At 57.4% G+C, this 27,582-nt stretch overlaps 1 protein-coding gene across 3 annotated transcripts; it reads right to left on the reverse strand.

Moving 5' to 3' along the window:
- Positions 1 to 855: 855 nt before the first annotated feature.
- Positions 856 to 27,405, reverse strand: DEAF1 (DEAF1 transcription factor). Of its 3 annotated transcripts, XM_079928615.1 has the most exons (13): positions 26,744 to 27,405; positions 24,470 to 24,567; positions 22,938 to 23,067; positions 22,506 to 22,652; positions 21,869 to 22,008; positions 20,925 to 20,990; positions 17,322 to 17,448; positions 16,460 to 16,588; positions 15,971 to 16,099; positions 14,115 to 14,362; positions 7,604 to 7,693; positions 1,429 to 1,485; positions 856 to 1,275 (listed from the first exon to the last, which is right to left on the reverse strand). In XM_079928615.1, the coding sequence occupies exons 1-13, from the start codon at positions 27,030 to 27,032 to the stop codon at positions 1,171 to 1,173; spliced, it is 1,755 nt and encodes a 584-aa protein (XP_079784741.1). In that variant the 5' UTR covers positions 27,033 to 27,405; the 3' UTR covers positions 856 to 1,170. The 3 variants fall into 3 exon arrangements, with proteins under 3 accessions (XP_079784741.1, XP_079784742.1, XP_079784743.1); XM_079928616.1 differs by lacking the exon at positions 1,429 to 1,485 and having other exon boundaries at positions 26,744 to 27,400; XM_079928617.1 differs by lacking the exons at positions 856 to 1,275; positions 1,429 to 1,485 and adding an exon at positions 2,525 to 4,312 and having other exon boundaries at positions 26,744 to 27,404.
- Between the last annotated feature and the right edge of the window lie 177 nt (positions 27,406 to 27,582).

The following is a 27,582-nucleotide window of genomic DNA, read 5'->3' on the forward strand; positions in this document are numbered from 1 at the left end:
TGCCCGCCTACGTCGCCATTTTAGCCTTTTCAGGTTTGGGGGGGTTCCTTCTGGGGGTGCAGCCCCTTCTGCTGAGGCCGACGTGGCCCCCACCTCCCGTCCTCACTTCCCACCACCTTCATGCTGTGCAAACCCCAGGGGCCGGGCCTGGCCTTCCCCAAGGCGGTGGAGAGGCGGGACGACAAAACAAATAAAACCCAAATAAACCCGCTTAGTCCGCAGAGGCCGATGGAACGGAGGCAGAGGGGCTTCTGGGGGGGCAGGTCCTTCCCCACCTGGAGCCAGGCTGGGCGCGGGAGGACGGGCGTGGGTGCCACCCCCTCGGCTCACCGGGGAGCCCGTGGCCCAAAAGGCAAGTCTCCGTGTGCTATGAAGAACCTTCTGGAAGCAGGAGCCGGGAGGTGCGGGGCCGGAGGTGTGAACGAGATGCAACAGTGAGGCGAGCGTCGGGGTCAAAGTCCATCTCTCAGTGCACAGAAGACGGGGCACCGCAAGCTTTCCTGGAACCCAGGCTTGGGGGCAGGCTGGGCAGGGCGCCAGGAAGGGCAGGGACGAGGCCCCAGCCCGTGAGAGTTGGGCGAGGATAGCCGGGCGCAGGCAAGAGCCACCCTGGGCGGGTCCCCAGGGGTCCCGGGCGCGCTCTGTGCAAAGGGAAGGTGGCACGTCCAGACGCCGAGCCGTCCCTGAGACTGGACGGCGGCTCGGCCTTCCCGGCTGGCAGCTCTGGAGCCCCAGCTCCTGGGCAGCAGGTGCCAGCCTCCCGTCCCGCCAGGCTGGGCCCCATACGGTCTCGGCTTCTGAACTGCACGATCGGGCCCCCGGGGCCTCGGGGAAGTCGGAGCTTGGAGTCACCAGTCCGCATGGGGCAGGGCCGCCAACTTTACTGACAGACACATGTATGTACACGCGTGTTACGGAACACGACACACCCGTAGGGAAGACCGGATGCTCACCATCCAAGGGATAAAAAAAGCACCGCGAGCGGCACTGAGGGCCCAGGCCGCGCCCACCGGCCGCCCGCCCGCCCGCTTCGGGGCCTGGCGGCAGGAGCGCGCTGCCCGGGTGCCGGTCACGCGACGTCCACTCGTAACCTGGCCAGCAACTTCCTCCTCGTCCTCAGCGGCCCCCGTCCTCAGGGCTCCTTCCTGGCCACAGAGGCCCCGCGAGCCCTCACACGGTGACCTTCTCGATCACACCCTCGGCGACATGGACGTCGTCCCCCTGCATGGTGACAGCTGCCGACTGACCACACATGTGCTGGTGGTCCTTCCAGTCCTGAAAGGAAGGACAGACTCCGTGTTACGGTTCAGAGTGAGAAGGCTGTGCCCGGGAGTGGGTGTGCACGTGCTGAGCGGCCAGCCCTCCGGGGCAGGGGGCTCCCAGCCTCGCCCACCCTCCTGTTTAGGGACCCGCTCCGAAGGCAAGTACCCAGGATGACCCTTGAGACACGTCCACGCTCTGATCCTGCTGCTTCCTCCCTGGGATCTAAACGAAAACACTCACACCTGCAGAGGAATACTTGTCTCCGATGTTGCTGCCCAGCCGTATTACTTATCATCGCAAAAGTGAAAGGACTGCGCCGGAGCCAGCCACGTGTCCACAAAGGGGCTGGGAGGCCGCCGCCCCCAGGGAGGTCGGGGAGGACGTCCACCCCCCCGCCCCGCAATGCCCCCCATCAGGGTGGGAGCTGCCATCGCCCGTTACGGGCGGGAAATGGAGCCGAACTTGGCCTGGAGCAGGGCTCGCTCTGGGGGCCCGACGGGGCGTGGTTAGTGGAGACACGGACCCCAAGACGCACGGAGAGGTTAGGGCTTGGTGAGCCATGACAAGAATGAACATCACACACACTCGGAAGAACAGAGACCAGCGGTGAGCCCCGGAGGGCAGGGCTCCAGCTGCCTATCTTCGTGCTGTCCTACGTCTTCCAAATTTTCTACAACGTGTTGCCTTATTTTTATAATAAAAAAATAAAATTTCAAATCATTACAGGCGTACCTCAGAGACATTGCGGGTTCAGTTCCAGAATAAAGCAAATGCAGCAATAAAGCAAGTCACACAAGATCTCAGGCTTCCCGGGGCTCATGCAGGTCACTTGTACACTACGCTGTAGTCTGTTAAGCGTGTGACCGTACGAACCTAACTCAAAGACACTCTATTCCTAAAAATGATAACCTTCACCTGACAAGGCAGGGCTGCCGCACACCTTTAATTTGTAAAAACACAACATCTGAGAAGTGCAATAAAACAAGGTCTGCCTGTATATCAAACGAATAAATTTTTAAACATTTTTTATTGAAGTCTAGTTGATTTACAGTGTGTGCTAATGTCTGCTGTACAGCAAAGTGACTCAGCTATACACACACATTTTTTCTTTCGCACGTTCTCTCCCATTGCGGTTTGTCACGGGATATGGAATGTAGTTCCCCACGCTGCACATGAGGGCCTTGTTCATCCAGCCTGTGGGTACTAGTTTGCAGCTGCCAACCCCAATCCCCCCTCCCCCACCCCACTCCCTCTTGGCAACCACGAGTCTGTTCTCTATGTCTGTGAGTCTGTTTCTGTTTTGCAAATAATTTCATTTGTGTCATATTTTAGATTCCACATATAAGTGATATATGGTATTTGTCTTTCTCGTTCTGACTTACTTCACTCAGAATGCTAATCTCTAGGTCCATCCTTGTTGCTGCAAATGGCATTATTTCATTCCTTTTTATGGCTGAGTAGTATTCCATTGTATGTGTGAACCACATCTTCTTTATCCATTCCTCTGTTGATGGACATTTAGGTTGCTTCCATGTCTTGCCAATTGTAAACAGTGCTGCTATGAGCACTGGGGTGCATGTATCTTTTCGAATTAGAGTTTTCTCTGGATAAATGCCCAGGAGTGGGATTGTTGGATCAAATGGCAACTCTATTTTTAGTTTAGTAAGGAACCTCCATACTGCTCTCCACAGTGGCTGCACCAATTGACATTCCCACCCACAGTGTAAGAGGGTTCCCTTTGCTCCACACCCTCTCCAGCACCTGTTATTTTTAGACTCGAAAGAATAAATTTTTAGTTTGTAGATTACCTGACTCTGTAAGTCTGTACAGTACGTAAAACTTCATGTGTGCTGGGCTCAAGTCCACAGTGTTTCACACCATACCTAAAAATTAACTCAAGATGGGGCATAAATCTAAAAGTAAGAGCTTAAAGGGAGCTCCCTGGTGGGCCAGTGGTTAGGGTCCGGCACTTTCACTGCCAAGGCTGAGATTCAATCCCCGGTTGGTGAACTAAGATCCTGCAAGCTATGCTATGCGGCCGGAAAAAAAAAAAAACAAACCTAAAATTATAAATGTTTTAGAGGAAAATAGGAGATTCTCCTAACCTTGAGTCAGGCAGAAGTTCTGAGAGATGACACCAAGAGCGTGATCTCCATTAAAAATGTTTTTTTAATAAACTGGACTTCTTGGGACTTCCCTAGTGGTTAGGACTCCATGCTTCCACTGCAGGGGGCCCGGGTTTGCTCCCCGGTCGGGAACTAAGATCCCATAAGCCTTATGGCAAGGCCAAAAATAAAAAATAATAGATAATAAAAATTTTTTTAAAGTAAACTGGACTTCATCAAAATTAAAAAAACTTTTGCCCTTCAAATGACACTATTAAGAAATAAAGAGACAAGTCACAGACTGGGGGAAAGTACTTGGAAATCACGTATCTGATAAAGGACTTGTATCCAGGATATACACAGACATCTCCACACTCGATAAGAAGAGAAACGATCCCATTTAAAAACGGGCAAAAGATCTGAATAGACATTTCCCCCCAAAAGATACACAACGCCCGATCAGCACACACAACGATGCTCGGCGCCCTTAGACATCAGGGAGATGCAGACTAAACGCACTGACGTCGCTTCACAGCCGGTAGCAGGGCTACGACCAGAAAGCAAGAGCCAGCGCTGTGGACACGGGCGGACCCGCCACTGGAGGGGGTGCAGTCACTTCGGAAAAGTTGGGAAGCTCTTACTAAAGTTAAACGCAAGTTTACCATATGACTCAGCAAATCCATGTACGCATGTAGCCGAGACAAACAAAAACCTGTCTCCACCCTGGAGCTCGCTCGTGAGTGTTCACGACAGTCACATGGCGGGAACCACTCAGATGTCCGCTGGCTGAGGACTGGAGGACAAGACGAGGTCCAGCCACACCGTGGACGCTACTCAGGCTCCACATGGATGAACCTTGAGAACACGCTGGTCAGAGGAAGCCAGACGCGGGAGACCACATGTTATACGACTCCTGCTACGTGAAATGTCCAGAAGAAGCACATCTACAGAGAAAGAGATTCGTGGTTGCCAGCGGCTGGGGTGTGGGCCGAGGGGGCTTTCGGGGGTGATGGAAAGTTCTAAAACCAAATTGTCATGTTTGCCCAGATGCAAACTTACTAAACCCACTGAATCGCACCCTTAAAATTAGTGGATTTTATGGTATGTATTCCACCTCGATGAAGATGTAAAACACACACACACACCCCTGACATGGGATCTGCAAAGAAAATAGTCTGCACGTAAAAGCCAAAACAATTCATGCCCCTTGTCCAACTCGTAAGAAGGTGAGTAACATTAACTACCTTTCCAGGTCTTTGGGGAGCACACAGAATTCTGGGGAGCACAGTGGGCAGGCCCAGAAGCTGTACTGTCGGCACCACCATTTATTACAAGGAGCCCAGAGCTTAAGTTTTTTCAGGTCCTACCGAGGGTTCACGATGGATCCCACGTGAAAATTAACCGTTCTTGAACTTCACTGTACACTGATTTTTGTAAATATTGGGTTGGCCAAAGAGTTTGTTTCTTTCCATAAGATGGCTCTAGTAGCGTTTAATTGTCTTTAACTTCATTCGAAACAATTTTGTTAGACTGTATTGTGACAGCTGTCATATCAGCGTGCATTTAAAAAAAGGTTATCAGGGCTTCCCTGGTGGCGCAGTGGTTGAGAGGCCGCCTGCCGATGCAGGGGACGCGGGTTCGTGCCCCGGTCCGGGAGGATCCCACATGCCGCGGAGCGGCTGGGCCTGTGGGCCATGGCCGCTGAGCCTGCGCGTCCGGAGCCTGTGCTCCGCAACGGGAGAGGCCACAGCAGTGAGAGGCCCGCGTACCGCAAAAAAAAAAAAAAAAAAAAGGTTATCAAAATTGGTGAATTTTTGTGTAGCCATTTTAATATTGAAGGAAAAAAGCAACATTTTCGGCATATTATTCTTTACTATTTCAAGAAAGGTAAAAACGCAGCTGAAACCCCCCCCAAAAAAGACTTGCACAGTGCGTGGAGAAGGTGCTGTAACTGATCGAACATGTCAAAAGCGGTTTGCGAAGTTTCGTGCTGGAGCTTTCTCGCTGGACGATGTTCCACAGTCGGGTAGACCAGTTGAAGTTGAAAGCTATCAAATCGAAACAATAATTGAGAACAATCAACGTTATACCCACGCGGGAGAGGCCGACAGACTCAGAATCTCCGTATCAAGCCTTGAAAATCATTTGCACCAGCTTGGGTCTGTTCATCGCTTTGATGTCTGGGTTCCACATAAGTTAAGCGAAAAAAACCTTCTTGACTATATTTCTGCAGGCGATTCTCTACTTAAACGTAATGGAAACGTTCCATTTTTAAAACAAATTGTGACAGGCAATGCAAAGTGGATACTGTACGATAATGTGGAACAGAAGAGATCGTGGGGCAGCGAAATGAACCACCACCAACCACACTAAGGGCCGGTCTTCACCCAAAGAAGGTGATGTGTATATGGTGGGAGTGGAGGGGAGTTCTCTATTATGAGCTCCTTCTGGAAAACCAAACGGTTAATTCCAACAAGTACTGCTCCCAATTAGACCAACTGAAAGCGGCACTCGACGAAAAGCGTCTGGAATGAGTCAACAGGAAACGCATCATATTCCATCAGGATAATGCAAGACCGCATGTTTCTTTGATGACCAGGCAAAAACTGTTACAGCTTGGCTGGGAAGTTCTGATTCATCCGCTGTATTCACCACACATTGCCCCTTCGGATTTCCATTGATTTTGGTCTTTACAAAATTCTCTTAATGGAAAAAATTTCAATTCTCGGGAAGACTGTAAAAGGCACCTGGAACAGTTCTTTGCTCAAAAAGATAAAAAGTTTTGGGAAGATGGAATTATGAAGTTGGCTGAAAAATGGCAGAAGGTAGTGGAACAAAACGGTGAATACGTTGTTCAATAAAGTTGTTGGGAAACATGAAAAATGTGTCTTTTGTTTTTACTTCAAAACCGAAGGAACTTTGTGGCCAACCCAATAAAACCAAAGCCTATGCCTTTATCGGGCAGCGAGTCACAGGAGCACAAACCCAACACAACCAACAGAAGAAGTGGAGTCTTTGTCAACAAGGTTACACCTGAAATATACCTGCCCAATTCACCAAGAGAGGTTCCAAGACTGCAGCTTGCATTTAGACAAAGTGCTATCTGGCTAAAACGACTCCATCACGAAATAAACCCACGAATCTTCCTCTGATGGTTCACAGTCAGGGAAGAGCCACCGATCAGCCGCCCTCTCGGATCACGAGCCAGCAGGAGCCCGTCCACCCCGCCGGCTCCTCCTGGCTGCCTGGGCTCCTCCCAGCGTCCCCGAGCGCAGCAGGCATGCGGGCCCTCTGCTCAGCACACGAGCCATAGGTGACACCAGGGAAAGCAGACCTGCGGGTCTCTTTCCCAAGTCTCCCGCCCCGGGAACGGGCCAGGGCTCAGGAGCGTAGCTGGGAGCCCCTGGACACACCTTCCGCGCTGTGCTGACCCCTGCAGCCCCCCGGGAAGCCCTGAGACGCAGAGGAAGATGCCACATCCCACACACCCTAGTCTTGGGGGTCATTCCTGCCCACCTCCCTCCCGAGGACATCTGAGGATGGGGCGCTTTGGGAAGCCGCCAGGCACAGGGTCCCCTGCGCAGCAGAGGCTGTGTCCACAGATGCAGCTCCAAGTCACAGGCACCAGGGGTGGGATTTTTTACTATTTGTCCACCCGGCAAGTTACCTTTTTTTTTTTTTTTTTTTTTTTGCGGTACGCGGGCCTCTCGCTGTTGTGGCCTCTCCCGTTGCGGAGCGCAGGCTCCAGACACACTGGCTCAGCAGCCATGGCTCACGGGCCCAGCGGCTCCACGGCACGTGGAATCTTCCTGGACTGGGGCACGAACCCGTGTCCCCTGCATCGGCAGGCAGACTCTCAACCACTGCGTCACCAGGGAAGCCCAAGTTACCTTTTTTAATCGTGGAAAGTTTCTAAGAGGAGAGGATAACCCCACAGGTCCCAGTCAACGGCTTGGCCCCTCACTCTGAGTAAGGGTGAGAAAAGTGGTAAAAACCCGAACTAGCAACTGCTACTCCAGAACACTCTTTAATCTTCTTAGAATCAGACGCCTACACGTACAACCGCACTGACTTTCAGGGTTTATGACGAGGCGTCCAGGGCTGGGGAGCACTGACCACGACAAGGTCAAGGTCACTGGGGAGCAGCGGCCTCCATGGCCACGGCCTGTGTGGCTGCCTCGGGGCTTTGCCGGAGCCCAGGGACAGTGCGGAGGTGGCACGGGGGGGGGGCCTACCTTGCGCTGGCAGAAGGTGGAGCAGTAGTTGACCTTGTGGCAGCCGGTGCACTCGCTCAGGGCCTCCCGGCCGCAGTTGACACAGAACTGCTGCAAGAGGACACAGGCGTCAGTCGCGGGGACAGGCTGACCCGCGTCCCCGCCCCCCGCTGCCCAGATGCGGGGTGGGCACTGCTGAGCGGGAAGCAGGGCTCCGGATCACACCGCTGCACCAACCTTGCTCCAAATACCAGGGGATTTCACTGCCACCAAGTACGTGCAGGAAACCAAACTGAGGAAGGCCAGGATTCTCAGCTGTCAGGATCGTCTCCTGAGCGGTCAGGCCCTGCGGCCCCCAGCCGGACCCTCATCCGCAGCCCAGGCACCCCTGGCCCAGCCACGCAGCTCCACTAGGCGGGTCTTCTGTGTGTCTTCCCCACAAGACGCGAAGGAGCCACTCCTTCTAACCAGCCAGGGAGGGGGACTCCAGTGGCACCGCTAGCGCTGGTGTGTGCAGCCGTGACCCACGCTGTGCGGCGCACCTGGCTGCGCTGACTGCAGGCCAGGCCCCTGCTCCCAGCCAGCGGGTGAGTGTGTGACCTGCACACCCATGAGCCACACCAGACGCCCGTTCCTAACACCGCTGACCGCCTCCCACCGCTACCCCCGAGAGTACATGCAAAGCAGCAAATTGCTTCTTGCTTCCTGTTCTGGATTGCAGCTCCCTTCTCTGCCCAGCGCTGACTGACACGCTCCACCCCGAGCCCCCGCTACCCCCTCACTCGCTTCAGGAAACACGCGCATTACGGGGACTCTGAGATACTACTAAGTTAGCTTGTCCACTGTCCCTACTTTAAAGAACAAAATACTTACAGGAAAAAACCGAAGTCTGTAACCACACATAGAAATTCCTCCAGGGAGAGCAAAGGTCTCACAGTTAGTGGGAGCAGAGGTGCGGCTGCCCGTGAGGCTGGGGGCCCCATGGACCCTCCTGCCTCTCAGCTTGGAAGTCCTCAGGGAAGCGGCCTCGTGTCACACCCTGTCCCCCGCGAGCCCGCGAGTCCCGCTCACCTGGACCTGCCATGTTGGTGCTCCTGGCACCAGCACAGTTCTTGGAAAACAGCCACCGCTCAATAAATACCTCTTAAGTGCATGAAGAGCCTGTGTCATGAGCAGACCTTCTGGAGCGGGAGCCGCTCTTGTGCGGCAAGAACTTCCGACCCCGGGCTCCCAACACAGCCCCTTGGGAATTACTTCTTAACCCAAGCTAACCTGGGGCAGGAGATCTGGCTCAGACACGCCGGCTGACACACAGACAGAGACGGACGGCCACAGAGCCCTCGGGCTGTGTCTGCACACATCGGTCGGACCCACTGCTTCCCTGCTGCCAGCTGAGAGCGCCCAGATCTTGGTTCCTAAGAGCATTCGTTCTCCAATAAAGGAACCAGGCTCCCTGGAGAAACGGCCGATTCCAGGGCTGGGGCGGGGAACCCCCAAGATGGGCCTGGAGCGTCTTCTACCACCAGAAAGGAGGGAGGTGCTCTGAGAGGCACGCAAGGGACGCGGGAGCCGACAGAGCTCCAGCCGCCAAAGCCAAACCGGATGAGCAGAACAAGTAACACGGGTGCCGTGAGCCCCTCTTGATAGAAACAAAGGTACAAACAAGTGTACAAGAGACAGATCCCCCACGGAGAAGAATTCTGGAAATATTCCTAGATCACCGCTGTCCAGGAGGGGGACCGCCACCCCGGGTGACTAAGGGAGGAAAAGGGGCAATCACTCCACAGATGGAACCCTCCGACCTGCCCCAAATGCGCATGTGCTGGGCCCTGGGGCCCTGGAGTGAGACGAGTCCGCGAGGGGGGGTCGGGGGCTGACGAGAAGAGAGAAGCCAGAGACCTCCCCCCGCCCTGGCTCGGCCAGGAGGCATGTCTGCAGCCTGGAAGAGGTGTCACCGGACTGACCCGCGGGCACCGGCTCTCTTCCAACGCTGAGAACAGCGTCTGCGGTGCAGCCAGAGGCGCCGCCCAGACCGCCCGCCGCTGCTACTCTTTGGGCCACAATTCCCTCTAGAAAAGGAAGTTGGGAAGATCATCGAAGGCCTGAGAAGGAGCCGGGAGGCATGAACAGAGGCCAGAGCACAGGGATGGGGCCCAGAGTGCGCGCGCTCCCCCAGCCGGGGCCGTGGCAGGCGGCCCGGCGCCCTGCAGCCACGTGGCTGGCTTGTGCTGGATGGACACAGCGCCCTTGACGGGAAGGGCGTCTGGTCTTCCGCCCTGTTTAATCTCTGCTGAGCTAACTATATACACACAACACAAATGCCCCATGGTTAAAACTGGCAAAATCTCCTTAATAGTTCAGCAGGGCTAAAACGTGACTTTTCAAGAAATTCCACGGACGGTGTCCAAGCAGGCAGCCCTGCTTCCCCACCCTGGGCCGCCAGCACCTGCGCCCTCCCAGGGAGCCAGGGAGCGAGGGCTCAGCCTCCTCCTAGGGGTCCCGGGGCCTCACTCGTCCGGTCCTCCCCACCAAGCCCCAGCACCCTAAGGAGGCTGCCGTGGACAGGACCTTCCAGAAGAGTTCTCCGGGGCAGCCCTCCCCCAACCACCCAGCTGGGGGGCTCCGTCTCACCCTGGCGACGTCAGGGTGTCCAGCAGCCTCTCCACAACAGCCACCAGTGCTCCCCACCTGGCCTCCTGGCTCACTGTCCCCCGGGCCCCGCCGGCCGCTTCTCGCTGCCGCCACCTGCTTCAGGGACACGTTTTGCGTCCCCTCACTCACATGTGACTGAGGTCGGGGCCTCTCAGGCCCCCCGAGCCCCCTGAAGCCCCCAGAGGATCCTGGGGAACAGGCTCTCCGAGGAGTCTGGTTCCCAAGAACCCAGTGTCGAGGAGCTGTGGTCATCACGGGGCCACAGGGATCAGACACATTGCCGTCACGAAGGGTAAACACACAGGGCGCACACGGTGGTCAACCCACGTCTGCAAGCAACTTAACCAGGTCACCCGAGGAGCCTCGTGACACCAGCACACACAAAAGGACACTGGCGTCCACCCACCGGTGGCACTCGGACAGGACGGATGCCTAGCTTCCCCCCTGCCATGTGATCAGCTTACAGGAAAACTACTGGAGGACACGTCACACCTACAGCTCCGGAGAGAGGACAAGCACACCTGTAAGAGCTCCAGCCATTTTCAAAGCTCCGGGTGTGGGAACGTGTCGGATGCCTTGGCGGGGGAAGTGGGCTCAAGCCCCTCACTAAAGGCTGAGCATCCTTCCGCCAAACAGGATTTTAAGGATAAAAGGATTTCACGTTGTATTTCTTCCTTAGAAATTCATAAAATTACAAATGAAATGCAAAGCCCAACCTTTCACGGTGGGGTACTCAGCGATCCAGCTGCGGCAGACGCTCCTGGCTGACCCGACGGACACGCACGTCAGCACGTGTCCCACGGTGGGTCGAGGGGGAAGTTCTGCACAACAGGAATTCAGCTCCTGGACCCTTAAATGTGGGATGAGCGTGGCCATGACTGTGGGCTATTCCTACGTGAAAGACAAAACCCACGCAGCTGACTCAACACGGTGCCCTGAAAGTAACCTCGGGACCGACCAGGTGGAAACGCCTCACTCCGTCTTTTTCATGCCACCTGTCTTTGGGGAATTTTCACAGAGGGGAAGGGATGTGTCTAATTTACTTGTAATTTTATTCTGTGAAGGTGAGGTCCACAAAAATTAATGAAAAACGTAAAACTGGAAGTTAAGCCGTTTTCCCGCTGCACTTCCCTGCGGGGATGAGGTCCGGCTTTCTGTGCTGCCGCCGCCACCCCAGATCCGAGCCACCCGCCACCCGCTGTCCAGCCGGCTGACGGGGGGACACTGTGGTCTCCTCCACTCCCAGAGTCTCGGCAAGGGGGCATCCTCGCCACCCCCGGGGAAGGGAGGGTCGCCCCCCCGCCGTGCTCATCAGGGACCGGTGGTGGTGAGGCCGTGGGCAAGGCACACGGCACACACGGTGGTGGATGCAGGATGGGCAGCCGCCCTGGCAAAGTCTGGTGGCTCCTCAGAAGGTGAACCCTGAGCCACCGTGGGACCCAGCGGCTCTGCTCCCAGGTATGCACCCAGGAGAAGTGACAACACACGTCCACACAAACGGCCGTGCAAAAATGTTCAGGGCACTGTCCACAAGAGCCAAGAAGTAGAAACCACCCGAATGGCCACCAATGGCTGAGTGAAGAAACATGCGGTGCGACAACTACCGTTTAGCCATAAACAGGAATGAAGTTCTGACCCGGCTACGTGGACGGACCCTGGAAACACTCTGCTCAGTGGGAGAAGCCAGACGCAAAAGGCCACATGTCGTGTGACTCCGTTTCCAAGAAACATCCAGAACTGGCAAAGCCACAGAGACAGAAAGCAGGTTGGCGCAGCTGGGGCCTGCGGGTGGTGGGGAGTGACGGCTCCTTTGGGAGGGGAAACGATCTGGGATCAGATGGTGGTGGTGGCCGTACAAGTTGGTGAACAAACTACTGGACTGTGCACCTTAAAGGTGTGAATTCCACAGTATGTGAACCATATTTCAACGAAGAAAAAAATGCCCTTTCGTTATGAACATTGGGGACTTTTCTGAAGTATATGATCAGAAACGTGTGAACATGAGTGCATTTTGCGATTAAGACGTTGGTTATAACCGCAAAAACCAGATACGATCAAGTATTTTAGAAACAGGACTAGTAAACTGTTTACAAACATGGAACATGCAGACATTAAATGTTTGAAGAACCGGCAGCTGAGCAGCAAGAGCGCACTCTTGCCCCGCGCGTGCGGCCTCCAGACCCAGAAAGGAAGGAGCAGCTGCCCTTCTGGTGACCAGAGCAGTCTGCAGGGCTGAACCCCGGGGAGGGGCGGGGAGAAAGGCCCAGGCAGGTGGGACAGGAGTGGGGGGGGTGGTGGAGCCAATCCCGAGGGGGAGGGGGGAGGGGGAAGGCCCCCCGCAGGTGGGGCAGCCTCAGGGCCTCCCCTGCCCACCAGGTGTGTGGGGCCACAGCAAGGGGCCGTGGTCACCTGGGCTGGGGGGTGGGCAGAGGGCTGAAGATGGAGCTGCCAGATGGCTGGAAGCCAAGGGAGACCGAGATCAGCACAGATGGCCACAGGCACCTGCCGCCCCCATGCAGCCAGCACGGGGCTGAGCCAACAGAAAGAGCAGCCCAGAAGGCGGCGCTGAGCAGGGATCTTGGTGCCCCCCGCCCCCAGAAGGGCCTGCATTCCCGCACGTGACCCAGACCAGGACTAGAGATGTGACGGGCAGAGGTAACCGAGACAGACTCCCCCTCACACAACAGAGTTCAGGAGACCAGCCAGGAGCTCAGCTGCTTCTGAGAACCAAGTCCAGCACTTTTCAGGGGAAGAGAGAGAATCCAACAGAACTCAGAGCTTCTGCCGTGAATAACCCAAAAGGTCCAACAATCAAAATGACTGGAATGTGAAGGAAGGAACAGAGCTTCCAGTCAAGAGGAAAGGAGTGAACAGAGGCAGATCCTGAGCTGACCCAAAGGTCAGTTATTAAAGAAGCGAAGATGAAGGAGATCAGTGAAGTGCAGGAAGAGGCGACCATGCGGAGCGGCTGGCTGGGGCGCAGCAGAGTAAAGGCAACTCCATCAAAGACGCACGTAGGCTTTCAATCCACTGCCTCTCGGCAATGAGAGCCCCCTACTTACGATCCAGCAAGCCAGGCGGCGCGGCCAAAAAAAAAAAAGAAGAAAAAGGAAAACTGCACCTGAAAAGCTCTTCTTTCCCCTTTACCTATAAAAAGTAGTACTAACTGAAATTCTTTTTCTTATATGGATTTGGTGGAGATAAACCAATTCGACTCACCTACAAACCAAAGTGACACTGAAGACGCATCACTGTCCGTTCTCCCGCCTCCAGCCGCTCCCAAGAGGGCTCTGGGTACCAAGCAGCCCGGCCCGCCCTCCTCCGGCCCCAGATGAGCCCTGGGAAGTGAGGACACACCTCCTCTCGGCTTGGGCACCTGCTCCACATCACCTGGAAGACCGCATCCCAAAAGGCGCCACACGGCTGAGGGACCCTGTGCTGCAGGAAACGCTCCGGGCGCCAGGCTTCCTGAACCACGGGGACCTCATCAGCAGCGAAATACCTGTGACGGCTCCCCTGGGGCTGAGAAGCCAGTCCCCGTGGGGCTGAGATGCGGCCACAGAGCTGGGTGCCTGGAGGGGCTGGTGACCGCAAGACCTCTGCCCCAAAGACACACCAGAGGACGCTCCTCCAGATTTGATAACACACGAGACCCGTTTCCCCGGGAGGAAGACGGCCTGACCAGGTGAGTGTCATCTACAACAGGCGGGCACTCAAAAACAACGGCTGGTGCGTGCGAGGGACAAAAACGCCCGACAGGTAACGGTGGCCACTTGTCTATCAGAGAAGCTTCACTTGTGCGTGGGCCGCCAGGTCCCCTGCCCAGGAAGGTGGGCGGGCTCTGCAGGTGGCAGCCCCAGACCCGCTGTGCAAATGGTACCTCTTTCCGCTCTGCATCCGCCTGGACTCTGGCCTGGGCCGCGGCGGCTTCTCGGTAGGAGCTGGCCTGCTTGGCCTGTTCAAACAACGTCTTCAGCTGCTGCGCGGTGCTGAGCAAGGAATTGACCATCTCCTCCAGGTACAGCCAGCTCCGCTGTTCCGACATCTCCAGCCCGCTGACCACAGCGGGAGACACGGCTTTGGTGGGGGTGGAGGGAGGCACCGCCAGGGCGGGCAAGGATGTCAACACTAGCATGTGGAAAGCAAAACACAAGAACTTAACCCATCTCCTGGCTTCAAGGTGCCTCTGCACGCTCATCAAACGTGGGAAAGTAGGGTGGCGAACAGAGCATACCCACGGTCCCCCCTTCAAGTCACCCGTCCATGGATGACACAACAGCTGCAGGTGAGGTGACCATAGAGCTTGTGCAGAGCCAGTGTGGGGCGGGGGGCTGTTACATCACATAAAAAGTAAAGCAGACGGAAGAACTAAAACCTCCCGGTTTCGTTTCTGCTCACACAGAAAGCCTTCGGGGATGTCTGTGGTCCCCGGGGGGCTGATGAGGGATGTAGGAGGCAGGGTCCCCTCAGCTGGAGAAGAAAGTCATGGAGGCGGGAGGGAACCTCAAAGGGACGCTGTTCTGGACGGGAAGTGGAGACTCGCACACGCGGACGCGCAAGGGCTCCCCAGCCCTGTCCCGGGGGGCCTGGGGGCAGAGACACCCAGGCTGTGCTGCTGAATGTCTAACATCCTCCCAGAGAAGAACGCCTGACGGTAGCATCGCCCGAGTCCTCGGTGTAAAAGCCCCCAGCTGGAGGTCACTGGACACAGGCTGCAGGAGACACACGGGAGCCGGACGAGCGACGCCTGCCCCCTTGGCCATGCCCCGCCCCCGCAAGGGCAGGGCCCTGGGCCCGGACATAAGGAAGCAGGCAGCGTGACAGGGTGGACAGAGGACGCAGCAGCCGCTCTCGGGGCCCCTGCCAGCCAAATCAGGGACCATCCCAATACAAATCATCCCAGCAACAGGTTGCAACGCCCTGAATGAAACAGGAAGCCACGCGTCCACGCTGAAACAAGCAAACAAGCAAGCAAGCAGACGGGGGACGGGTCGCCCAGGCCTCGCAGCCCTGCTCAGGGCACGGCCGACCGCATGGGGCGGGCACTCCCCATCCAGTCCCTGCCCAGACCCCGCAGTCAGCAGGGCCACAGCCCGGCCAGGAGGCTCACCGGGCCTGGGGCCAGGGTCTGAGGCAAGGTGTGGGGAAGAGGCAGAACAGAGGCGAGCTTTAAGGGTGGGAGGGGCGTCACAGCAAGAGGAGAGCGCGGCGAGACAAGAAAAGGAGAAGGAGAAGGGGCGTTTTCTAGGACTCGGGGACAAATTTCTATCTTGCTGTCTTGTCTCTGGCGGAAACTGTAAAAAACACAAAGGTCCACCAGCTGGGATTACGATGCTCCCTGTAAAAAAGTGTCCTGACATAGAATGTGTCCAAAACGTGCCGTCAGTGACAAATCGCTCAAAATGCACACGTGGGGCCACGTCCCCGTTAAGCTTCAGGCAGGGCGAGTCGCAGACACGCACACACCCTCTCACCTGAGGCCACCCGGACGAGCGCCCTCACGGGACAGACCCCAAGCACAGTGTCCTGGTCAGAGCCTAGCCGAATCTCAGGCTCTGCAGGTCAAAGGTCGCTACGTGAGCAGCCTCACCCCACACAGAAATGAGCAGCAGCTTCCAGTGAAACCTGCTTTACAAACACAGGCCTGAAGCCCCACACCCCACTTCACCTAGGAAGCCTTTCAGAAGGATGATTCTGCACGTGACGGCCACTCGTGGAGAATTCTTCCACACTGACCTATTTTGGGATGAGATGTTGGCAACGCGGCCTCCGGAAACGGTGCGATCTGACAGCTGTCCTGATACCCTGGGTAGTGGGGCTCCGGGTGGCCGACCCTGCATGGGGGCTGCACGCCTGCTTCTTGTACTGTCAGGGGAGAGGGACATGATGGCGTGAGACCCAGCTGTGCTGCACGTCCAACAGGGCAGCTCCTGAGCCGCGCAAGTGGGGGACGTGAACTGTCAGAGGGACAGTATTTGGGATGTTCTGCATGAAATAAAACACAGTACAAAAGCCAGTTTCCACTGTTCCCTTTCACTTTCCGGAGGCGGCTACCAGAACATTCCACGTGCACATGGGGCGTTTCTGCCCCGCGGCGCCCGTCTAGGCTCCGTGAGCAGCCTCAGCTTCTCAGGCCCTGGTCCCGCCGCCCCTGCCTGCGGGGGTCCCCACAGCTCCTGCCAGCGACCCGCTGGGGCCGCGTTGCCAGGCGCTGAGACAACTCACCTGTGGCTCCCGCAAAGACGTCGCCCTGGGCCGGACTCTCCGAGATGACCGCGGTGGCCTCCACGGTGGACGCCCGGTCGAAGGTCAGCGCGCCAGAGGTAGTGATCTGTCCTGAGGGGGTCACGGTGACTGGAAAAGCAGGAGAGCTGTCACCGCGTGCTGGGCCCACTGGGCACATTGCAGAAAAACCCAGGGGTCGGGGCGGGGTGCGCGGGGGCCACAGCAGCGTCCGCCGGCCCACAGCCACCTCCGCAGGGGCGGTGCCTGGGGGGGGCCAGAGACGCCTACCCCAGCAGACGCAGCTCCTGCTGTGTGTCCTGAGCACCTGGATGTACTGTCTCGTCAGAAGGCAAGAGATAAAATTTAAAAGAACGTAAGAAGGACTTTGTAGCTTGAATTAAGAAAAAGATTTTTGTCAAAGCTGAAGAGAAAACACAGCGGGGCCCCCGGCATTCTGGGGGCTCTGTTTCCTCCTGCCGACCAGCCCCAAGGACATGGGCGCCTCCCCTGCAGGAGCCGTCAGGCTGCTGACAGCCCCTAGCGACCCGGCGCCTCCCAGGCCTCTCCCACCACCGCAGCCCAACTCAGCCCAACTCGCCTCCTCCCGGTTTCAGAAGCAGGCGCCTCCCCCGCCTCCGCCCTCCCTACACGTGCCCCAGCCGCGCCTGCCCCCGGGGCGGCGAGAGGGCCTGAGGGCTGCGCGAAGTGAAGTCCGTGCCAAGGACAGGCCGGGACCGAAGAGGCCAGGGAGCCCCATGAGCGGCAGCCGTGCCTGCTTTTGAACCAGACCCCTCGGCCACACGCGTGAGCAGGACACGCTAAGAGCATGTCGCGTGACGACAGCTGCTTCACTGTGACTCACAGGTGGTGGCGGCTGCGGCGGGAAGCAGGGTGATGTTCTTGGGGGCATCCTTCTTGACGGGTGTGGCGGGCAGCTCGCTCTCCTTCTTGCGCCTCTTGTAGGGGACGAAGAGCCTGACGGGCCCGCTCTGGGGGAGGGGGGGCGGGAGGCAAAGTGAGATGCGTGGAAACGCCACCTGGGACTCTTCTCCACCCGGGACTGTTCTCCAATGGCGATCTGCCTGGAGACATGCCCAGACTGCGGCCAGAAGACGGAACCGCGCAAAGCTCCCTTAGCTCCCTTTAGGCCCCAAACGGCTTAAAATAACAGAAAAGGTACTTTCAGAGAGAACGTGTGAGTTAACAGCACTTCCAACAGGAGAGTAATATCAACACCGAATTTTCAGGAATCCCCGGGAGACAGAAAACAAGTGGGGACCAAGGAAGGAGAAGGGAGAGGGCCCACGGGGAGCAGGGGGCGCCCCGCAGACCCTGAGGCCCCGACACGCGGGAGGAGAGAACCTCGATGGAGCAGAAACAGCAGGAAAACGTGAAGATCAGGTGAGCCTCCCAGCTCACGCCCAAGACCCCTGTGGGCTCGCTGGCCCTTCCTGCTGCCCATTCAAACCTGCTGTGGACCCGCAAGTGAGCTTCTGTCCTACGCGTCAACCCCAGAATCTCCACCGGGCTCTCCCCGGTGGCTCCTTCCTTTACTGATTTTCTCCACATGTTGAGACATTGCCGTCACCTTCTAGGCTAAACTGTGTCCTCAGGACCACCTGTGAGGCCCTGACCATCAGGGTGGCCGTATTTGGAGCAAGGAGGCAACGGGGGTCTTGAGGGTAAGGGCCCTGACCCGCCGGGATTAGTGCCCTTGTAGGAGCAGCTGAGTAAGCGAGAGCCTACAAGCCAGGAGGAGCCCCGCCAGGAACACACCAGCACCTTGGCCTGGGCTGCCTGCCTCCACAACTGTGAGAAAGTCAGCGCCCGCTCCTGAAGTGCCCCCGCAGACCGAGACCCGTGCTGACGACGCTTTGACGTGTCTCCTTCAGCCCCGAAGACACAGAGGCTGCTTGGAAGCCTCGTCTGCTGCCCCCACCACGGGCAGCGCCTGCGTCTGCTGCTTTTCTTCCGTGTGGTTCACATATCCCTGGCCCTTTACATGTCTCACAATTTTTGCTGAAACTGGACATTTTAGGTGCTGTACTGAGTGGCTGTGCAGATGACTCCCCCTCCCTCCAGGGCTTCCTGGCTGCAGTCCTGGACAAAGGCCTCCAGGCGGCAGTGACCCAGCTACCGCACCAGCTGTTGGACTCAGCCACCTAACTGCTCTACCCTTTGCAAACAGCTCCACTGTCAGATCGTCACGTTAGGCTCCTGTACTGGGTGGCTTTCAGGACAAACCTTTGAGGAGGCTTCTCAGGGTGATCACTTCCCGGTGGGAAGCTGAGCCGGCTGCCCTCCTGCATTGCCGGCCTCCTCCCCACGGGCTGCCCTGGAGCAGGGCAGAAACGGCACTCAGGCCGTCAGCCCTGCTCGCCAAGCCGCTTGGTCTCGGCTGGCCTCAGCTGCGTGGACCTCCACCCTAGGGACGAGCGGGGCCGGGACGATGGAGCTTCCCTGGGCTGAGCCGGAGGGATGCAGGGAGGGAGCAGGGCCTGACGCGAACGCCAGACTCACAGGATTCTCCTGGATAAGTGTTTCTTTTTTTGTTGTATGCCCCCAGGACAATCTCCAGAGACCTTAAGTGGTTGCTTTTTATCATCTTCACCAGTTAGGGTTACTCGTCCGGGGAGTGGGTCCCTGGAGCCCTGCACAGCACTACTCCTGAGGCAGAAGCCGCAATGTTTCAATTTGATGAAGTCTGACCTATGAGTTTTCATTTCATGGACTGTGCCTTTGGTTCCATGTCGAAGGTCTAACCCTAGATCAGGGTAGATTTTCTTCTACAAATTGTAGTTTAGTTTTGGACACATTTGGCTGTATGATCCATCTTGAATTCGTGTGTATATAAAGTGTGATGTTTAGGTCAAGGGTCACTTCTACGCCTGTGAGTGTCCAACTGTTCCCACACCTGCAGGTCCATGTGTGGACGGTGGGTCTGCTCCTAGATCGACGGGTCCCCCTCTGCCAAACACGGTCTTGGCCGCAGAAACAATACAGCAAGTCTGACAGTCAAGTGCTGTGATTCCTCCACTTGTAGTCTTCGTCCTCAAAACCGTGTTGCTACCCCTTTCCTCTGCCTTTTGATATGAATCTTAGAATCAACTTGTTGATGTCTACAAGATCCTGCCGGGGCTCTGAAGAGACCCGTGTTAAATCCACAGACCAGTGTGGGGAGAAGGACGTCTTCACTGCATCGCGGCCTCCAGCCCGCAGGTCCACGTCTTCTCGGAGTTTTCTTGCTGGCCGTTTCTAGCTTCAGTACCCACGTCCCATACATGTGCAGTCAGGTGACACCTGAGGGTTTCGGCGTTTGGAGTGACCGTAAACAACCGTACCAGGTACTCCATGCTTCCCGATGGGGCTGACCCCCCACTCTGCTCCTCTTACCCCTGAAGATCTCCAAGAATGTCACCTACCAATCTTCGCAAGCAAACTTTAAAAGTGTCTTATTCTCACACAAATATCCTACTGGTCATTCTACTAGACTCATGTGTGATCTACACATGAACTAGACAATTTTAGAATATTTGGTTTTCCCACTCAACAACATCTCTCCAATTAAGTTTTCTTCCATAGCTGCTGCTAATTAACCATAAAAAAAGAAATCTCATTATGCAGCTTCCTAGTTAATTTTAGGACATTTAAAAATAATATTCAACAATAGAAACATTGAAACAAAACTGGTAGTCCACATATAACAAATTAGTGTCACACTTTGAAAGCTATAGAGCAATATACGTTCAAACGAATGCAAATATCTCTTTTATTTAAACAGTTAAGAATTTAGAATAAAAAAGACTTCAAAAGACATTAAAAGTTCTCTATATAAATCAGCTCAGTGTAGTTTTTTTATAACGTGACATTAAAAATGAAAAACATAAAACAGCACATATATACTTGTCACCACAAAAAAAAGTACGGTTAAGACGATGACATTATAGGGACTTCCCTGGTGGTGCAGTGCTTAAAGAATCCACCTGCCAATGCAGGGGACATGGGTTCGAGCCCTGGTCCGAGAAGAGCCCACATGCCACGGAGCAACTAGGCCCCTACACCACAACTACTGAGCCTGCACTCTAGAGCCCACGAGCCACAACTACTGACGCCTGCGTACCTAGAGCCCGTGCTCCGCAACAAGAGAGGCCACCACAGTGAGAAGCTTGCACACCGCAATGAAGAGTAGCCCCTGCTCGCCGCAACTACAGAAAGCCTGCACGCAGCAACAAAGACCCAACGCAGCCAAAAATAAATAAATGAATAGATTTATAAAAAAAAAAAAACGGTGACATTATAGGAGCTTTCCGTTATTTAAGAAAGTTTCCCTTAACGTTCTTCGAGCAGCCCCAGGGCCCACTTGAGGCCTCACTCATCAGAGTAATGGTCAAAACCCAGAATTTGAGGAAGAAACTAAGCTGGAAGCAGCTCTGAGAGGAGCTGAGGGGAGCAGGGGCCCACTCACCAGGGTCATGTCATCACAGCAGGCGGCACAGGTGCAGGAGGCGGCATGAGGGTTTAGGATCCCATCCTGAAATTTAAAAAGTACCGCAACACGTGAGAAAGTCGGCTCTGAAGTGAGTCAACAGCCCCAGATCTCAACCAGTTTCACCCCGATCCCCCTGTGAAGGTAAAATCCCACCATTTCCAGAACCTTCTCTCGTACACATCTCTGCTGGTGGCAGCATCTATCTCTCCCCTGCCAGGGAGTGTAGGCGTGATTTCTCTATCAACCTCCTAGAGCTAAACCGGAAACAGCAACGAGGAGCCCTCTCCTCTCACAGATGAGCTCAAGGAGAGAGAAGTTAGGTGTCTTTTAAAAAGTCACGGGCAGGGCTTCCCTGATGGCACTGTGGTTGAGAGTCCGCCTGCCGATGCAGGGGCGCGGGTTCGTGCCCCGGTCCGGGAGGATCCCACATGCTGCGGGGCGGCTGGGCCCGTGAGCCATGGCCGCTGAGCCTGCATGTCCGGAGCCTGTGCTCCACAACGGGAGAGGCCACGACAGTGAGAGGCCCGCGTACCATAAAAAAATAATAACTAATTAATTAAACGTCACAGGCAGAGTTACTCAGTTTTCCTCAGTCTCTCCCATGTATACGTGTTATTAAACTTCCGTTTGATTTTCTCCTGTTAATAAATAAACAAAAGTCACACGCACTCAAGCGGAAGCTGTTACGCTGCCTCATCCACTCCTCACGGCAAGGTGTGGAGCAAACACCCTCAACATCCCATCTGGAACATCAGGAAGCAGATGGAAAGGTAACTCACACAGCAAGTGAGCGGGGGACTCGGATCGCATCTGACTCCAGCCTGTGAACCCTGGAAAGCCCTGCGGCCGATGCTCCAGGAGCCGGGCCTGCGGCTTGCGGCTCTGAGCAGGGAGGGCGGGGAAGCGCGGCACCTGGGTACCTGGATGAGGCACTGCAGCGGCCGCCCCGCATAGCGGATGCTTCTCTTCCAGTCTTTGCTGCTGGCCCTTCCTGCCATGGCTTCAAACTCGGTAGGACTGTACCAGTTCTCCCCCTGCTTAATGCAGCGCCCCCGGCCTCCTGAAAGGACGAAGCCACCCGCTGTAGTTCCCGCTGACACTGGGCCAGGCCCATCTCCCCTCCCGCCCACCCCCCCTCGGTGTCCCGGGCCTGCCTGCTCTCAGCCGCTCCCTCAGTGCCCCACGGCGAGCCCACATCTGCAGGCAGCGCTTCCCACCGCATGCCTGAGCCCCGACCTGCTGTCCACGGTCACCGCACACTCCACCATATCCCACACGGAGCTCATGACGTCTTCCCACTTGCAGAGCCTTCTACCTACGGGTCACCCAGCTGACCCAGGGCCGTAGGGAACATGGTCCAGCCCTGCTCCTACCACGGGCCACCCCATTCCTCGACCTGCCCGTTTAACTAGTTTATGCGTCATTATGGCCATCCTTGGCCCCAACTTACAGTGGGGGATGCAAAGGGAAGGCGATAAGCAGCAGCCTGGGCCCACCCCACGCAAGCCCACCTGGGCCCACTCTGTGCACACCTGGGCCCACCCCGCATGCGCCCACCTGAGCCGAGCCTGCTCTTATACAAGGTGCCACTGATGTTCCGACAGCGCACAGGCAGCTCACTGTCGTACACCGATGGGTCCCAGTTGTACTTAGTTCCACCTTTCTCTTGGCCGGGAGCCAAAGGAGTCGGAGGAGACTGAGGGCCTTGAGCAAAGAAAGCATCATGAAAATGAGAGACCTGAACGCACCCCGAATAACAGAAAGGCACAAAAAACATCTTGATTCTAACAGGTTCTTCCCCCAGCTCTGCAGCATCGCCCCCTGTAACTCTGGGCAACTCTTCTGTTGCCTGAAATAATCCACTTTTTATACTTAAACTAAATAGTATTTGAAATTTGAAATTCACCACAAGATAAAATTCACCCCCAGGATAAACTCCACCAGCTCTCAGAGCGTTTTGCCCCCGAGGCCTGGAGCAGGAGGGCATACCGGGGGTGAGAGGGGCAGTGGGTGCCTTCAGCCCGGCGGTCTCCACGATGCTCCCGTCCGTGTGCACGACGATCAGCGTGGCCTTCTCGGTGTTCAGACTGTCCCCGATCTGAAGGGCTGTCCTGCCCGACTGGGGGAAAGAACACCAGTAGTCTCAAGTGACAGCGGCTGGCGCACACCTGCACACCGGGACACGGTCCTACAGAGAGGTTCCAGCTGACACCGCCACCGGGGGGCCCACCATGCCTCATGCTTCTCAGATGCAGAGCCAAGGCCAAGAAGAGGCGACACTAGGTCTGCATGGCTCTGCGCGAATGCTCGCATGGCTTGTCCAAGTTAAGGGATAAATGTGTTCCTGGAACAGGAAATGCCCTCCCGTCTGCCTGGGCAGCCTCTGAGGTTGCAGGCCTCGGGGGAGGGCTTCCGAGAGGCCAAGCTCATAAGCACAGCCAAGGCCCAGTGCAGGACCCCTTCTCATGCCCGAGCCCACCCAGACACAGGGCTTCCCGAGCCACGCTGCTTACGTGCCTCTCCACTGGGGCTGGATGCTGCCGTGACCGCGCCTGCCTCCTCTGGGCCAGCCAGATGCCCCTTTGCTATCCCTGCGGGCGCTAAGCCCACCCCAACTGCCCACAGGCACACGCTCATGGCCTCACTCAGACAGCCCTGGAGTGGACCAGAGACCCCGGCGCACCCCGTCCACACCAAGGCCTGGGACGCTCTCGTGCTTTCACGCTGAGGATAAAACTAAGACAAAGACCTTTTCTTACGTCTGAAAATGTGGCCTTCAAACCAGGGGAGGTGAGTAGAAGTTTATCGTGGGATTGCGGGCCCTCCACCCGGCGTGCGCATGCACACACCTGGCCTGCTCTCACAGGCCTGCAGGGTCAACGCCTCAGTAAGGGCGTCTGCACTGCCTGCACCTGAATCACTGCACTCGTACAGCTCTCGACCGGAACCACAGAACGCTTTGCGTTCCTTCGAGAACCGCAAAGTATTTTTCTCACGAAGGCATGTGAGACATGTCGATACTCGAGACCCCCTCTCCTTGTCAGTTTCCAGAAGGATCACACTAGTTTCTGGGTCTTCTTGTCCTCAGAGCCCGCTGACTTGGGGCCGCCCCTAACTCCCCGACCCTCTGGCTCCAGCCCCTCCTAGAAAACGAGAACGTGACAGAGTCTGCTGTCAGGCAGGACACCGGCCAGAGGCACCACGTCACTGCCTGGCTATCAGCTTGCGTGCATCCTGATACCAGAAGAAATAAACCAAGACTCTTAGATCTGCACCCCTGAGCCCTTCACCAACCTGCTGCCCTTACACTCAGGAGCAACACTTTTCTGTCTGTCACTACCTCAGTAACACCCACTTTGCTTTCAGGTGTACAGCGTCCCAGGTGCGTGATCCAGGCTAGAAGGAAACCGTGAGATCTCCCCTCCCCTCCCCTCCCCAGGCAGTCGGCACAGGGCAGGCTCAGGGTCTCTGGGGGACGGGCCACCCCCCTCGGGGCCGGAAGCGCTCCCGTGGCGGCTTACCAGCACGTGGCCCGAGAGCGAGGCGGCGTTCGCCACCGACGTGGTGAAGACATTGTCCGCCGAGGCGCCCACGTTGGCCACTGTCACGGTGGTCACCTCTGCAACACAGGAGCCTCACTCAGGGCCCAGCCAAAGGCCACTGGGGACAGGGCGAGGGTGGGGGGCAGCCCATGGTGGGTCCAGGTCAAGTACCTGAGCTACCGTGGGAGGCCTCACGCTGTACACGAAACGCCCGACCAACGTTTCTAGACCAGTCTGAATGACCTGGTCCTTCCAAGGACAAAAGGCCACCTCTCCCTCTCCACAGAGCCTGCCACGCACAGTGTAGACCACAGGGCACGCCTGCCCTCACGCACCCACTGAGCTGGCCACAGCTCTGCCCTGGCATCTCGCTCCCTTCTACTTAAAACCATACCCCAAAGAGGCCCCTAAAATCCTAGAGTTCCCTCCCTTCCGGGTGGGGATCCTCCTGGCCCCTCTCCTGCAGGTCAGTGCAGGAAGGCTCATGTCTATCCCTCCCTCCCCTTCCTTCACCCCTACCTGCCACGGACCTCTTCCTCCTGAAAAGCGGCAGACCTGCCTGTGCCCACCCCACGCGCCCCCCAACTCTAAGCCCGGCCCCTCCTAGCAGCGTCTGTACACGGGGGCGCCGCCGCGCCCCGCCCCCCGTGCTCCCCCCACTGCCCATGGCCCACTCCTGATGGGCTGCCCCGGACAGCCCTCCCTTGATGCTCCCCCAGCCACCAGGGGTGGCGCTGCCTTCCGAATGTCCCAAACCTAGAGCGCCTGTGGCCTGGGGGAGGTGCTCAAACTGACCGAGAGTCCTGCACATTCCATCAGCCCGAGCTCACTTAAACTGCTCTAAAAACACCTGCTCCCCATCTGTCTCCTCCACCGTGTCCCAGGGAGCCCGGGCCCGAGGGGTCTGAACACAAGCTCAGGTCTAAAGAGCTCGCCAGCAGCCCGGGAGGCAGCCTCAAGCCAGCACCCTGTCCTGCTGAGTTACAGAAACCCGGGAATCACCTGGCCTCGGTAATTCACAACCAACAAGTTTTAACACACTGGAAAAACACAAGGATAAAACTCTGCAGGAAAGAAACACGTGATGTCAATACGTGTCTCCAACGTGTGAATAGCATCACATTCCCTTTCTGCATTCAGAAAAACCCGTGCAAAAACAACACAAAGCTGAAGAAAAACTTCACCATCCAAGATCTCAACTTTAAACCAGAGTTTAGCAATGAAAATGGAACCCTTTAAGGGCCACAAAGCCTTCTTTCCCTGCCTTTTGCGAGGATCCCGGACAGACCACAGGCACCGGGGCAGTGAGAGAACGGGCTGCAGGCCCCACGCAGCTCCTCCAGGGCCAGAAAAACCGGAGCACTGCGTGGGGAGGCCGCTGTCCAGTTCTGAAACCCATGAAATTCCCTCGGGGAGAAGAGCCTTAGGATGCTCCCCAGGGGTTCCAGTGCCCGGCTCTGCCGGCCACACGGGAGCCCAAGTGGGAGGGAACAATGCTTAGGAAAGTCTCTACCTCCTTCGGGACGGTGCCCCGGGGAGACACAACCTCTAAAGGGCGCCTTGGGGCATGGCTCACGAACCTTGAAAATGAGAATGTTCTGTGCGGCAAGAACAAACGCGTGGGCCAGCAGCCCGGGTGGTGCCCGAAGAAGGGAAGATCCGTAAAGGAGGAAATGGAGGCCCCACGGACAGGCCAGAGGGGACTGCCCCCGAAGGCTGCGGGCCCTCCCAGACTAAGTGAGATGCCTTGCTCCCCAGGGCTAAGGTCACACCTGAGCAGGCCCTCAGGATTCTGGGTGACCAGATGCACCCAACCCCGGGCTCCTCCAGGACAGGACCCGTGTCTGACCCCTGTGTCACCAGCACCCAGGACAGAGGAGGAGAGGACACGCAAGGCAACAGGCAGGTGCTGAGAAGGTTCTGGAAGTAGCGCAGAGCACTGAAAGGAAGGAAAGGAGTTCAGGGAGCAAGTATGCGGCAGGGCAGGGCCAGGATGCTCCCATGGGGCAGGTGTGCAGGGACCACACGGCACACAAGGTAGGTGCGAGGCATGTGCTGGGGGAGGGTGGGTGTGCCAGTCAGCCAGGCGTGGGCAGGGCAGGTGCGCGTGGAGGACAAGTGTGAGGAGTGCGCGCGGAGCAGGTGCCGCCAGGTCGTGCGGGAGTGTGCGGGGCAGGTGTGCAGGGCAGGTGTAGGGCAGGTGTGGGGCAGGTGCGGACAGGTGCGCGGGAACCACGGGCGGGCGGCACTTGCCTGCGAAGGCGGCGGCCGCGGCGGCCTCGTCGGGGCCAGGCAGGGCCTCGGCGCCCATGTCCATGTGCCCGGGCTCGGCGGCCATCACCGCCACGGCCGTCACCCGCCGCGTCTCGCGCTCCGCCTCCGAGTCTCCGTCCTCCTCCGAGTCCTCGTCTCTGCTGAGCACGGGCTCCTCCGCCTCGCCTCCCGCCGCGGCCGCGGCCGCCGCCGCCACAGCGGCCGCGGCCGCCACCGCCGCCGCCTCGGCCAGGCCCAGCTGCTTGGCGGCCGAGTCCGAGTCCTCCATCCGGACTCCGCCGAGCCCGCCCGAAGGCGCCGGCCGGGGCCGCCCGAAGGCCGGGACGGAGCCCGAAGCGCGCCGCCCGAGCAGGCCGCCCGAGCCGGGCCGAGACGGGCCGAGCTTGACCGAGGAGGGCTGCCCGAACCGAGCCGAGCTGAGCCGAGCCCGCCCGAAGCCGGCCGCCAAGCCGAGCCGGGGCCGCCCGAACAGGGCCCGAACCGGCACGAAGCGGCCCGGTCGAGTCCAGCCAAGCCGAGGCCTAGAGTCCGGAAACGAGGGGGGCCGAAGTGGTCCGAAGCGCGGAGCCGAGTCGGTCCGAATTGGTCCGAGGCCGCACGAGGGTTTCCGAGAGGCTCTGCGCTAGCCCTCCTCAGGGCCTAGAAGGCCGCGTCGGCCGTGGTCCCCAGTCATCGGGGTCCCCTACTGTGAGGCCGATTCCGCCGGACTCCGACGCAACGCGACCCGGCCTAGAGAACCTTGCGCTGCAGGCTCCGCCTGCACCCGCCGCCCGCGGGAGCCGAGCCCGCCCGAGAAGGAGCCGAGCGGAGCCGAACGG

Source organism: Stenella coeruleoalba, assembly GCF_951394435.1.
Source record: "Stenella coeruleoalba genome assembly, chromosome: 8".
Classification (NCBI taxonomy): domain Eukaryota; kingdom Metazoa; phylum Chordata; class Mammalia; order Artiodactyla; family Delphinidae; genus Stenella; species Stenella coeruleoalba.

Excerpts from the sequence above, each read along its gene's own strand:
- DEAF1 (XM_079928615.1), bottom strand. The coding sequence starts at position 27,032 with ATGGAGGACTCGGACTCGGCCGCCAAGCAGCTGGGCCTGGCCGAGGCG. Across the intron at positions 14,363-15,970 it reads AACATCTCATCCCAAAATAG|TGTTGACATCCTTGCCCGCC; the intron begins GTCAGTGTGGAA and ends TCCACATGCTAG. Across the intron at positions 1,486-7,603 it reads CCACCTTCTGCCAGCGCAAG|ATCCCAGGGAGGAAGCAGCA; the intron begins GTAGGCCCCCCC and ends GTTTTCGTTTAG.